We start from the raw sequence: 13407 nt of genomic DNA on the forward strand, positions 1-13407 counted from the left end.
GGGAGAAAAAGGAAAAAATAAAATCTTTAAAAAAAAAAAAATAAGGGAACCAAAAAAGAAAAACATTCAATCAGAAATCTTTAAAAATACCATTATGAATGAATACTAACCATGCTTTTAGACATCCCCTTGCTTTCACATCTCCCCCCTACTTCCCAAACCCTAAAAGTTTTCAGACTCCTGATTCTAATAAACAACTAAAGGAGTAAGAAAACCCTTTAGAGAGATGAATCAGTGTAATGACACATAAACAGATTTTTTCTGACCTCTTCTCCTTTTGCAATGTCTCTCACATCAGCTCTTTTCCTTTCTCATTGCCACTGTTCTCAATACTTTGCACCTGGCCTAAATAGGCCAGTTGGTCTCTGCAACTTTCTTTCTCCCTCCTCCAATCTACTCTATACACTGATTCCAGAATAATCTTCCTAAAGAACTGGCCTGATTAAAAAGCATACCTTTGATCACATTTCCCTTGAGTTTAAAAAACAAGGAAACACACAGCAACTTTCAGTCATCCCCTACAGCCTCCAAGTTCAACTATCATAAACCAATTGACCTTCTTCGGCCCCATCTTCCACTGTTACTCCTAAGCAGCTGGACTGTATCACTTGCCAAAGCTTGGAAAAGTCCTCCATGTTTTTTCAGCTCTTATGCCTTTGTTAATTCCTTTTGCCTAGAACATCCTGTCTCTCAACCCCTCGTTTCCACCCAGGAAAATCTATGCAAAATTTTAAAAGACTACTATGTACTTTTTATGGGGAAAAAATATACACATATGCCAAAAAAGTATTAAAAGATGCACAGGAAGGATACACAGCAACTTTGGGACTATGATTTACCTCTGAGGAAGGAAAGAAGAAGGATGAAGGGAGCTTTAGCTATATCAGCATTTATTTTATTTTTTTTAAATTTTTTTTATTTTTTAGGAAGATTAGCCCTGAGCTAACATCTGCTGCCAATCTTCCTCTTTTTTTTTTGCTGAGGAAGCCTGGCCCTGAGCTAACATCCGTGCCCATCTTCCTCCACTTTATATGTGGGACGCCTACCACAGCACGGCTTGCCAAGCAGTGCCATGTCCGCAGTTGGGATCCAAACTGACGAACCCTGGGCCACTGAAGTGGAATGTGTGAACTTAATTGCTGCACCACCGGGCTGGCCCCTATTTTATTTCTTTTAAAAAAATTTGAAGGAAAAAAATGGAACTACTCACTAATTCTCGCTTTGCTTCTTCAATTTTCACCTGAGCAAGAGATGGATTCTTTTAAAGAAAAATTAAAAAAGAAAGGTTATATTGTCTCAACAAGGACTCAAGGGGGAAAAAACACAACAATTGTTTTCAAAAGGCAAAAAACCTTACATAAAGTATATCCAATGTACATATAATACTGAAATTCAGCACAGACTTTAAGTCCTTAAACATGGACCTGGTATTTTCACGGTCATTTAGTACTCTTGGGGAAAGTTGGAGATGACTTTTTTTTAATTCACAAAAATAATTACCGGCATTAAATCTAAATAGGACTCCAATTTTTTCTTCAAAGGTATAGTCTGTTGTTTTAGTTCTGCCAATTTCTGGGAATGAAAAAAACAGAATCACAGAGTATTAGCTATATTCACAACGCAACTAAACATTGCCCATTTCTGAAATAAAAAAAAATAAAGCACTAATATTAGAATATTTTAAATAATGTATCAAAGAGCTTCAAAGACAAACGGATAACAAACTCATTTCCAGTGGAAATAATTCTTGTAAGATGCTTAAAATGGAAAAGTTATACTCCCATTTACTAAGAATAGGATTTAAGTATGCTTTCTAGGAATATAGAATAATGTGATGAAGAGGAATCAGAATGTAAAGGAAGAGAGTCTCAAATACATATTTATGAACTGTCAACTTCAGATTCCAAAAATCAACATACAAAAAGATCTTAAGAATATTAAAACAGAACAAAACCCCCTATTTCTCCCTCTCCCCACCAAAATAGATAAAACCCTATATAACCTAAAAACCCAGAATTGCATTCTACAGGAGTTTTGGGGCCTGCATTTCTACTCTACTCTGAAAGAGAAGAAAGAGGAGGACCCACGTGGTTAACACATAGTCCTTCAATAACTGTTTAATAAATAAATCAATAATACATAACTGACTCCAGCAAAGAGTTTCTAGCATAGAGTAATAAAGGAAACCAAACGAATGTGAGGATATATCTAGCTAAACAGGTAATCAGGAAATAAATATTGGTGAACACAAAGTACAGACGTAAAGGAAAAGAAATCAGGTTAATAGTGAATGAAGCTCTAAAAAAAGAATCAAGTGAAAAAGCATCGCACTAAGAAAGTTAAACTGGGTTAAAATAAGCTCACCTCTGAAAGGGCTACTAGTGACTGATGAGACAGAGAGGCATCCAAGCCTCTGGCTGAAAGTTGCTCCTACAATTACAAAAAAGGGAGTTCAGCTAAAAAAATTATTTTGAAAGCATCATGAAATATTTTCAACATAATACACAGTAAAGAGAGGATACAAATCTTAATGAAAAACTATACATGCATCTAAGCACTTCACTGGTGCATGTGAATCATTTCTAACAGTCACAGATTTGTGACAGGATGGGTGCAGCGCTGAAGAGCCTGAGCTTTGGGGCCTGGCTGCCTGCATTTGAATCTGGATCCTCCGCTAAGCAGCTATGTACCCTGGGGCAAGTTAGCTGTCTTCTCTGTAGTTCCCTTGCCTGTAAAAAGGGAATAACAATACTGCCTAGTTGTGAGGATCAAGGTCTAAAAGGAGTCTGAAGAGAGCTAAATACATTCAGTCCTTCACACAAACCTCGGCAGCTCTGATTCCACATCTGAACTCCTCTGACTTCGCTTTTAGGAAGTTCATGTTCTGAAGACGATTGTCAACTTTGGCCCTTTCCGTAGACAGATGCAACTCTGCTTTCTTGAGATCCCTTTAAAAAGTAAAGTTGAAAACATTTTATTCTCCTCAGTAAAATTATTATAAAAAAGAAACTCTATTGCTTTTTGGATTCAACACTGAAGTAGCCAAGAGTAACACACTTGCTGGATTTCCTACCATCAATTTTATATCCCAGATTAGCTACCATGCGTTCTTCCAGGTCATCTTCCCCTCCATGCTGCCATCTGAGATTTTTCTCAAAGAATAATAAATAATTTTAAAATTAATCTATGCCAATTATTCTTGGAGAAAGTAAATCTGCTGCTCAAAAAAGTGATTTAACATATCCTACAGCCAATCTGAATTATGGAAGTCTCAAAAGCTTCTGTCCTAAATGTGAATGACACAGTGTCTTGCATATACATATTCAATATTTGTTGAATAAATTTACACACCACCAATTACTCGTGCATATACATACTGCTGACCCACAGCATCTAATCTCTGGGGCAACAGAGATCTAAGGAAGGTCCAGAGCCTCAAGGGAGATACTGGGACTCCAGTAAGAAAGGGAAACAAAATATAATGTGACTTTAAGTTGCAGCATAGCTTTAAAGTAAAAAAAAAATTCACATACATTTTGATAACTATAAAACCAAAGTTATTTGTAAAAAAGAGAAAAAGGTAAGAAATTGTATGAAGTAAAAGGTGAAAGTCTATACCCAACCACCCCCTACCTCTACCCAAGTCATTTTCAACTTAAAAAGATACTTTATGGACCCCATCTCCTAATGTGTTGTTATAAATCACATCTATTGCCAGAACGAAATCCAACAGTGTCCCATTACTGCCTTTATAATAAAAATTGTCACCACTTCCAACTCAATTACTTACTCTCGTAGACATTTTTCTAACACTAAAGTTGCAGTCAGATTTTTTTCAAGTTTTGCCAATTCGAGCTTGATTTCTTCATTTTTGGATTTGGTACGAAAAAGATCAGAAGTCAAATCATTCACTGCAGGGATAAAACTAAAAAAAGAACCTGGTCACATAAATGGACATTAAGGACAATAATTACAATTATTCCTCATTTCTAGCAATGATCTTATCTCTGCATGGATTCCACTATAACCACGCTATTTCGTACCTCTACACATTTTTTACATGCTGTTCCCATTACCCGGGAAGTCCTTCAACTGGCAAAGTTCCACTTGTCCTTCAAAACTCAAATAAGATTTACTCCCATTCTGTAATTCACTACCCCTTTCTCTGTGCTACTTAGTTACAGCTCGTCCATTCTTGTACTGTTGCAGCTCTCACTCTGTGTTGTAGTTTTACATGTCCATCTTCCTTATTTGACCAGAAGCAGAGACTGTCCTTGCTGGCAGTTGTTATCTTTTCATCTCTGCTTCCCTACTGCCTCTATATGTATATAGTTACATATAGTTATATGCCTAGTATATAATTCTATTTGGTATCTGCTGAATTGACTTAATTCAAGTCTAGATTTCTGCTGCCATACAGCCTACATGTTCTTATACCTGAAATGCTACTCTGAGCATCTATATACATTCCAAGTCCGTATATTGGCAATTACGTAGAATAGCTTTACAGTTCTCTGATTATAAGTTGTAGTGGTCATCTAGCTAAGATAAGCCCACCAGAGACAGTCATATGGACTTTGGAGTCCAATTCTGTCATTTATTAGCTCAGAGAAGTTATTAACAAATCCCTCCTGAGCTTGTTTCCTCTTGTTGGAAGAATAATATCATTATATAGGTGAAATGCCTGTCACATATAAAGGTCCTTAACCTACTCTACTCAGTAGAGTATGGACAGCACCAAAGTTCACTATGCTCAACCAAATAACTTAGCCCGCTGCTGTTCTTACTGTTTATAGGGAAAAATGTAAGTGAGACCTAATCCCTTCCCCAATACACATGAGAACCAAACCTCACCCTGGAAGAAAACACGAAAATTTACCAACACCAAGTTTATCTGATTTAATTATACATACTCACTAGAATGATAAGGAGTCAACTAAATTCAGTGTTTTTGCATTTACTGTTAATTTCCTATATAAAATTACCTTGAGAAACAAACAGTCCTTAGTTTAAGACCTTATAGCATACATGATTGAGGAAGTTAAAACTGTCACAAGAATTACCTAGCTAGTGAGGTGTCCTTTGTTTCAAGGGCCACTGCACTGTCAACCAAAGCATTCAGGTACCTAGAACCAGTGCCAGACAGATTGGCAGGGGAAAAATTCACACTCTCCATGAGAAGGTCCTGAAGATGCTTGGCTGAAAAGATATAAGAGTTCGATGGTGACTAAGATGTTTGTTTTATTTTATTTTTAACAGCTTTATTGAAATCTTTCACATATCACACAACCCACACACCTAAAGTATATAATTCAGTGGCTTTCAGTACCTTCACAGAGTTGTGTGCCCATTGTATTGATCAATTTTAGAACATTTTCATCACCCCAAAAAGAAACCCCACATTCTTTAGTCATCATTTTCCAATTCCCTAACCTATAAAACCCTAGAGACCACTAATCTCAATTCTGTCTCTATTCATTTGCCTATTCCAGACATTTCACATAAATGGAATCATATAATATGTGGTCCTTTGTCACTGGCTTCTTTCACTCAGCATAACAGTTTCAAGGTTCATCCACGCTGTAGCAGGTGTCAGTACTGCACTCCATTTCATGGCTGAATAATATTCCATTGGATGGCTCTACCACATTTTATTTATCCATTCATCCATTGACGGACATTTGGGTTACTCCCACTTTTTGGCTATGATGAATAAATGCTGCTATAAATATTCATGTATGGGTTTTTAAATAGACATATGTTTTCATTTTTCTTGGGTATATACTTAGGAGTGGAATTGCTGGTCATATGGTAACTTTGTTTAACCATTTGAGGAATTGCCAGACTGTTTTCCACAGCAACTGTATGAATTTACATTCATACAGAAGTGTATGAGGGCTCCAGTCTCTCCACATCTTCACCAACAGTTGTCACTATTTATTTTTTATTTCTTTTTGCATAGTGATCATTCACAGAACTGAATAATGATCAATGAAATGACAACTCGAGACTTAAATAACAATTTTTTTTGGGGGGGTGAGGAAGATCGGCCCTGAGCTAACATCTGTGCCAGTGTTCCTCTATTTTTTGTCTGTGGGATGCTACCACAGCATGGCTTGATGAGCAGTGTGTAGGTCTGCATCTGGGATCCAGATCTGCGAACCCCAGGCTGCAAAAGCAGAACATGTGAACTTAACCACTACACCAGCAGGCTGACCCCAATATTTGTCTTTTTGATTATAGCTCTCCTTGTAGGTGTTAAGTGGAATTGTGGTTTTGATTCAAATTTCCCTCATGACAAATGATGCTGTGCTCACTGGCCATTTGTCTATCTTCTTGGGAGAACTGTATATTCATATCCCTTACCCACTTTTAATTGGATTGTCTTTTTATTATTGAGTTGTATAAATTCTTTATATGTTGTAGATACAAATCCCTTATCAGATATATAATTTGCAAATATTTTCTCCCATTCTGTGGGTTGTTCTTTCATCTACTTGACAATGTCCTTTGAGAACAAAAGTTTTTAATTTTGATGGTGCCCAATTTACAAATTAGTAAATTTATCAATTTATTTTTAATTCTGTTGCTTGTGTTTTTGGTATCATAGCTAAGAAATCATTGCCAAATCCAACATTACAAAGATATATACCTATGTTGTCTTTTGAATTTTAGGGTTAGCTCTTACATTTAGGTTTTCCATTCAATTTTGAGTTAATTCTTATATATGATATGAGGCAGGGTCCAACTTCATTCTCATACATGTGTGTATCCAGTTATCCCAGCACTAATCATTGAAAAGGCTATTCCTTCCTCCATTGAGTTGTTTTGTCACCCCTATCAAAAATCAAGTGACCAGGAGTCCAACTTTCAGCCGAATAGCACAAGGAGCTCTGCTGACCTGCTCTCCAGTGAAACTGATGAAAATTCAAAAAAAGAAACAGAAAAGTAAAAAAAAAGCCACCCCAAACCAAAACACAACCACTTAAAGCCTCTGGAAATGGTCCTAAGGACAAACAGCAAATGAACAAACATCTATTCAAGAAAATCTATGAAAATTCAGTAAGGAAGGTGAGTCTGTTGTTTTTAAACAAGATCACTCTCTCCTCTTCCCTCCCAGCTCAGGGAGGTGGAGGCTCCATCCAGACTGCTGCAGTCAAGAAGGCAGGGCTCCCTCTGCCCCCAGCTCCCTGTCAGAGGGCTTTCTTTCCAGGAGGGACAAAGCTTCAATGTTTCTCATTCTGCCACCAGTTATCGGTGGCTGAGACTGAGTTCTAGGTGAACGTAGTCAAGAGGTGTGGGGTCTCTTCCTCCACGCAGCCACTGTTCTTGGAACAGAAGCTCTACCTTGGGGTGAGGCACACTGAGAATACTGGTGCCCCAATGGCCCTTGCACCAGCTCATGCGGCAGTGGCTCCAAACCAGAAAAGGCAAGCTGAGAGGACCTAAGATGGCTGCACTCCCCTCCACCAAGCACTCAGCATCTACACTAGGCTGTCACTCAGAGAAAAGCATGCCATTGTCTCTACCCTCAGCTCCAGAGCCCTGGCTCAGAGACTTTGCCTTGAGGAAGAAGCAAGCTATAACACAGATAGGTCCCAATATCTTCCAAAAGGAACTGACTTCATTTGCAACAGACCCTGGAGAAGTTCAAGCCTAAGGAGACTCTCAAGAATAGTGGAAGCTGTACTAAAAGGCAACTGGGAGGAGAGTCAAGATACAGGTTAAATGGTAGGCCAGCTAATTTGCATGAAAGGACCAGAAAATAAGACATCTAGGAGGAGCCATCTTTGGGTCAGAACAAATATCAAATACTGACCTTAGAAACGATTCCCTTAAGAGTGCCAGAATTTGATTAGATTAGCTTGTAGGGCAACTAATGCCCCAGGGTATTGCTGAAAGCAATAATCAATTGTCAGTTAGTGGGATTTTACAGACGAGTGTGGTCTGTGAAAGAAAGGAAGCCAGTCCTACCAAAACCACTGTCATTGCAGAGTGACTGTGGGCATACTCAAGTATGTAACTCCCTGGGGAGCGACAGCAGAGGCTTAACACTGTCGGGGGTAAACAGACTTCACTAAAACAATCCAGTCAGTCATTAAACAAATAAACAAGAAAATAACAATAACAAGCTCTGTGGGAACTAGTACCCAGAGTTGCTAAAATGTACCTAAAATGTACTCTAAAAATGTACTCTAAAATGTCCATTCACTGACAAAAAAATGTGAGGAATGCAAAAAACAAGAAAGCATGACCTACGTTAAAAAGCAAGCAATAGAAACTGCCTGTGAGAATAATCAGATGTTGGATTTGTCAGAAAAGACTTGGAAATAGCCATAATTAACATGTTCACAGTACTAAAGGAAACCATGATTCAAGAATCAACAAAAGGTAAGATGACAATGCGGCATCAAATAGAGAATATTAATAAAGAGATAAATTATAAACAAAGAACTCAATGGAGATTCTAGTTGAAGAGTACAATAACTGAAATGAAAAATTCACCAGAGAGGATTGACAATAGATTTGAAGTGGCAGAAGAAAGAATAAGTGAACTTGAAAACAGAACAACAGAGATTATGGAAGCTAAAGAACAGAGAGAAAAAACAATGAAAGAAAAGAGAGCCTCAGAGAAATGTGGAACACTATTAGGCACACCAACATATGCACAATGGGAGTACCAGAAGGAGAGAAGAGAGAAAGAAGTGGAAAAAAACCAGTCAAAGAAATAATGCCTGAAAATTTACCATATTTATTGAAAAACAATAACTCACATATCCAGGAAGAACTTAAATAACTCATCAAATCCAAGTAGGATAAATGCAAAGAGATCCACAGACAGACAGAGTAAAAATACTGAAGTAAAAGATGAGAAAAATAGAGAAAAATCAGTAAAACTAAAAACTAGTTCTTAGAAAAGATCAACAAAATTGAAAAACCTTCACCTAGATTGACCAAGAAGAGAGAAGAGTCATATGACTAGAATCAGAAATGAAAGAGAGGACATCTTATTGACCTACTTACTTACTAAAAAAGATTATAAAGGAATACTATGAACAACTGTACTCAACAATTTAGATAACTTAGATGAAATGGACAAACTCCAAAAAGGACACAAGCTATGGAAACTAACTCAAGAGCGTAGATAATCTGAATAGACCTATAACAAGTGAAGAGATTGAATTAGTAATCAAAAGCTGCCCACAAAGAAAATCTCAGACCTAGATGGTTTTACCACTGAATTCTATCAAATATATAAAGAAGTAATACCACTTCTTCACCAACTCTTCCAAAAAACAGACAGGAGGGAACACTTCTCAGCTCTTTCTATGAGGCCAGTATTATCCTAATACAAAAAGACAAAGACATCACAAGACCTATTACTTATAAATATGAATGCAAAAATCCTCCACAAAATACTAGCAAATGGAATCCAGCAACCTATAAAAAAATTATATACCATGAGGATGTGGATTTATCTTAAGGATAAATGTTGGTTCAACATCTGAAAGTCAATTAATATAACACATCATATCAATAGAATAAAAAACAAAAGTGACATGATCATCTCAATAGACGCAGAAAAAGCATTTGACAAAAGCCAACACCCTTTCATGATAAAGGCACTCAACAAACTAGGAAGAGAAGGGAACTTCCCCAACTTGATAAAGGGCATCTACAAAAACCACAGCTAACATTATACTTAATGGTGAAGACTGGATGTTTTCCCTCTAAGATCAGGAAGAAGATAAGATGTCCGCTCTGGCCACATCTTCTCAATATTTTATTGGAGGTTCTAGCCAGGGAAATTTCTTTTCATTTTCCTCCTCAAATGAAGAACTGGCAGCATGAAGAATGAATGGTTTTAACAGTTTCATCTGTAGTTTCATCACCACGATTAAAAAGTCTTCAAACAAAACTTTACAACCTTTCACAATTTCTAAAAATATTTCCAAAATGTTTCAATCTCATGCTGCAAAGAACTGCACTGTGCAGAAATGAAAACTGCATCTAAAAAACAACTTTTAGCTCAAAAGTCATTCAAGTCCATAGAGCTATATGGTACCACTACTCAGAATTTAAAATTACAAACAGCCCCATGGCCTAGCAGTTAAGTTTGGCATGCTCTGCCCCAGCTCAATTCCCGGGCGCAGACCTATACCACTCGTTGGCAGCCATGCTGTGGCGGTGACCCACATACCAAACAAAGGAAGATTGGCACAGACGTTAGCTCAGGATGAATCTTCCACAAGTTAAAAAAAAAGAGGCAGACTGGCAACAGGTGTTAACTCAGGGCAAATCTTTCTCAGCCAAAAAAAAAAAAAAAAACAAGTTCACAAGCACATATATTGGAGAGTAGGAGTGTAAAGGAGCATCCCAGGGGAGGTTCTTCAGTAAGACAGAACTGTTCTGTATCCTGATTGTGGGGGTGGTTCCCAGAATCCATGTGTACAGCAAAACAAAAAGTCAAATTTACTGTATGTTAATTTTAACAAGAAAATGGGGGGAAAAAAGCACATATGCAATAGAATTAAAATATAAATTATACTACATTCAAAACATTGTATGTAACACATGCCATACACTTGGTTAAATTTAGGGCAAATATAGGTCTCATGTCCTTTCTCTTTTGTATATTCCCGCCATTAAAAGGTTTTTATCAGGGGCTGGCCTCATGGCCGAGTGGTTAAGGTCACCCACTCTGCTTCAGTGGCCCAGGGTTTTACGGGTTTGGACCCTGGGTGTGGACCTAGCATCGCTCATCAAGCCATGCTGAGGCAGTGTCCCACACAGCAGACCTGGAATGACCTACAACTAGAAAATACAACTAGGTACTGGGCAGCTTCGGGGAGAAGAAAAAACAAAAATAGATGTTAGCTCAGGGCCAATCTTTAAAAAAAAAGTTTGCATCAATCTTTATTTTTGTGGTTTGTATTATAAAAACAACAGGTGTGTTGAAAACACTTTTCAATCTACATATGCACAGCACAAAATACTAAGGCAATCCTGTGAATACAGAACAAGAGAGTGATTTGTTCAAGTCTCACAGTTCATGGCTGCCACCTCAGGTGTCCTGATGGCTCATTATGACTAATGCATGGAGACTGGAAACATCAAAAAGATATGTAAGTGAAAAGCCACAAGCATCTTGTATGTAAGGTTAGTAAGTTTAGGCTCTTATCTTTTAGGACTTACTATTTTGCTATCAGAGTACCAATAAAATATATACTAGAGTGAAATTTATGATTTATTAAGTTACTATAACAACAGATTGGAAGACAAATCTGGATAAAATAAAGAAGCAAAACTAGTAAGCAGTCTACACTAAATTAATCCCATATACTTCAGTGTTATAAAATATGGTTGCCTCTAGTTATTATCTCATTCAAAACTCTCTAATTAATCTCACCTTCTGATTCATATTCGCTTGCCTTCTGTTTCAAGTCCTCTATTACCAGGTAGACATCCCTGTCCCGGACACTGTTGCGTTCCGCAAGGTGATGCAAAATCTCTGTGGTCCGTGGATTCACCTCATATTGTGGAATGGGATGATCTCCAAATATTTTTTTCAACCACGCAGCAACCTAACCATGAAATATTAAAAGCCTTGTTTATTGTAATGGCACGAAGCAAATATGACAAAGAAGTGATCAAAAGCAAACTAAATGCTTTCCATGAATATTCTGGAGTCCTACTAACTTCACATCCTACCTTGTCGTTAGGGAGATATTAGATGTCAGGAAACACTTAAAAAGCGAGCAGGCACAATGAACAACGGTACAAGTCAAAATTAGCAGAAAACCATCCTTTCTCGAAGCTATAAAAGTAGTACGGGTTAATAATTTGCATCACTCGAATAATTTTAAAGCTCAATATGCAGGTCCTAGAGCATTATTATACGTGCAAAGTCTGAAACAAAAGAGTTGTCCTCAACACACCATAAGCCTCGCAGTGCCGGGAGGTTCCTAGAGCTGGGATGCGGGACACGGAAGCAGGTCAGGTGTGATAATTCTAGGAGGAAGCAGCGGTGAACTGGGAGGCTTCGCTGGAAGATGGGTTTAGGTTCAGAAGTCCCACTCCAGACTGCTGGGAGGGGCTTCGTACCAGCGGCCTCCTCAAACCCTCTGCAAGCCCAAGTCCAAGCCAGGGAAGGCCGGGAAACGCCCCTTCCAGGAGGGTCTAAGCAGAAGGGGGCTCGCAGATGGTGAAAGCGGCACTAAAGATGGACAGCTGAATAGGGGGAGGAAAAAAGTGAACGTGCCGCGCCCTAGAGATCCGGCGGCTGGGCGACTGTGTCAAAGACAACGTTTCCAGAAGGCTGCAAATCCCCGCTCCCGCCCCATCACCTGCGCCTCTTTCTCCTCTTGCGCCTCCATAGCCGCTGCTCCCGCCACTTCTCGAGAGGATCCTCGCGGGACAGGCTCCCTGCTGGCTCCGAAGGCCCCGCCCACACACCGTTGGTCCCGCCCCCACGGGCCCGGGACTTCTGGGAGTTGTAGTTTTTACTAGGACTCTGGGCCGCTAAGCTCTTGGACAAGGCTGGTCCAAGCCTCCAGCCCTGCAAGGCTCTTCTTGGTTGCCGCCTTGCGGCTCTTTCCGCCCTCCGTGGTATAGTCTCCAAAACGGGAAGTAAAGCCGCGTAGAACCAGGCTGTTTTTTCCCTCTTATATTTTTATTTCTTACTTGAATTGCTTGTCTTAAAAAAAAAAATAGCTGAAACTTGTGTTTTGGATCGCAGATGTTTCCATTTCTTCCACACTGAGAGCATTAACTTGAAATTTTTACCGGCAATATGCGCTGCAGCAGTCAATCGTATCTGTTAGTTTCCACTACCAAAGAGCTAAATGTGCTGGAAACTGTTTTAAAACACTTGACAAAGCTATGCTGTGGTAGGCGTCCCATATACAAAGTAGAGGAAGATGGGCGTGGATGTTAGCTCAGGGCCAGTCTTCCTTAGCAAAAAGAGGAGGATTGGCAGCAGTTAGCTCAGGGCTAATCTTCCTGAAAAAAAAAATAATTAAAAAAAATAAAACACTTGACAGCATCCAACTACTGGCACTGTCTCTGCCACTCAGCCATTCATTTCTTGCCTTCCCTTGAGTTCTCTCCTCTCTCCATCACTCTGTAATTAACATGGTGAGAGGTTCTTTGTTTTCTACAGCAATGTATAGTTTTCTATATGTTTTCCTGTTTTTGTTTCATTCTTACAGGAATCCTGTAAAATAGGTAGACCCATATTATTTTAGCTATTTTCATATTAAAAACAGACACACATGGATCAAATGCCTTGACCAAGATTAGGCAGAAGAGCTGGAACCTGACCACAGTGTTCTGGCTCCAATTGCGTGTTTCAGTCTCCTTAGGTTATATCACACTGCTGCTGCAAACCTCCTGCAGTGTACAGTG

General features: G+C 38.8%; 1 protein-coding gene across 1 annotated transcript in view; it reads right to left on the reverse strand.

The window, feature by feature from the left end:
- The window catches only part of HAUS1 (HAUS augmin like complex subunit 1), a 13041-nt gene extending 612 nt beyond the window's left edge, over nucleotides 1-12429 (reverse strand). Inside the window, exons 1-8 of the mRNA XM_046671029.1 lie at nucleotides 12348-12429; nucleotides 11411-11585; nucleotides 5064-5199; nucleotides 3791-3925; nucleotides 2825-2948; nucleotides 2365-2430; nucleotides 1501-1572; nucleotides 1211-1258 (exon numbers count right to left, since the gene is read on the reverse strand). Coding sequence (XP_046526985.1) covers nucleotides 1211-1258; nucleotides 1501-1572; nucleotides 2365-2430; nucleotides 2825-2948; nucleotides 3791-3925; nucleotides 5064-5199; nucleotides 11411-11585; nucleotides 12348-12377 — 786 coding nt within the window. The 5' untranslated portion in view covers nucleotides 12378-12429. The remainder of the gene's footprint in view (nucleotides 1-1210; nucleotides 1259-1500; nucleotides 1573-2364; nucleotides 2431-2824; nucleotides 2949-3790; nucleotides 3926-5063; nucleotides 5200-11410; nucleotides 11586-12347) is intronic.
- Nucleotides 12430-13407: the final 978 nt, after the last annotated feature.

The sequence above is a fragment of the Equus quagga genome, chromosome 9, assembly GCF_021613505.1.
Source record: "Equus quagga isolate Etosha38 chromosome 9, UCLA_HA_Equagga_1.0, whole genome shotgun sequence".
Classification (NCBI taxonomy): domain Eukaryota; kingdom Metazoa; phylum Chordata; class Mammalia; order Perissodactyla; family Equidae; genus Equus; species Equus quagga.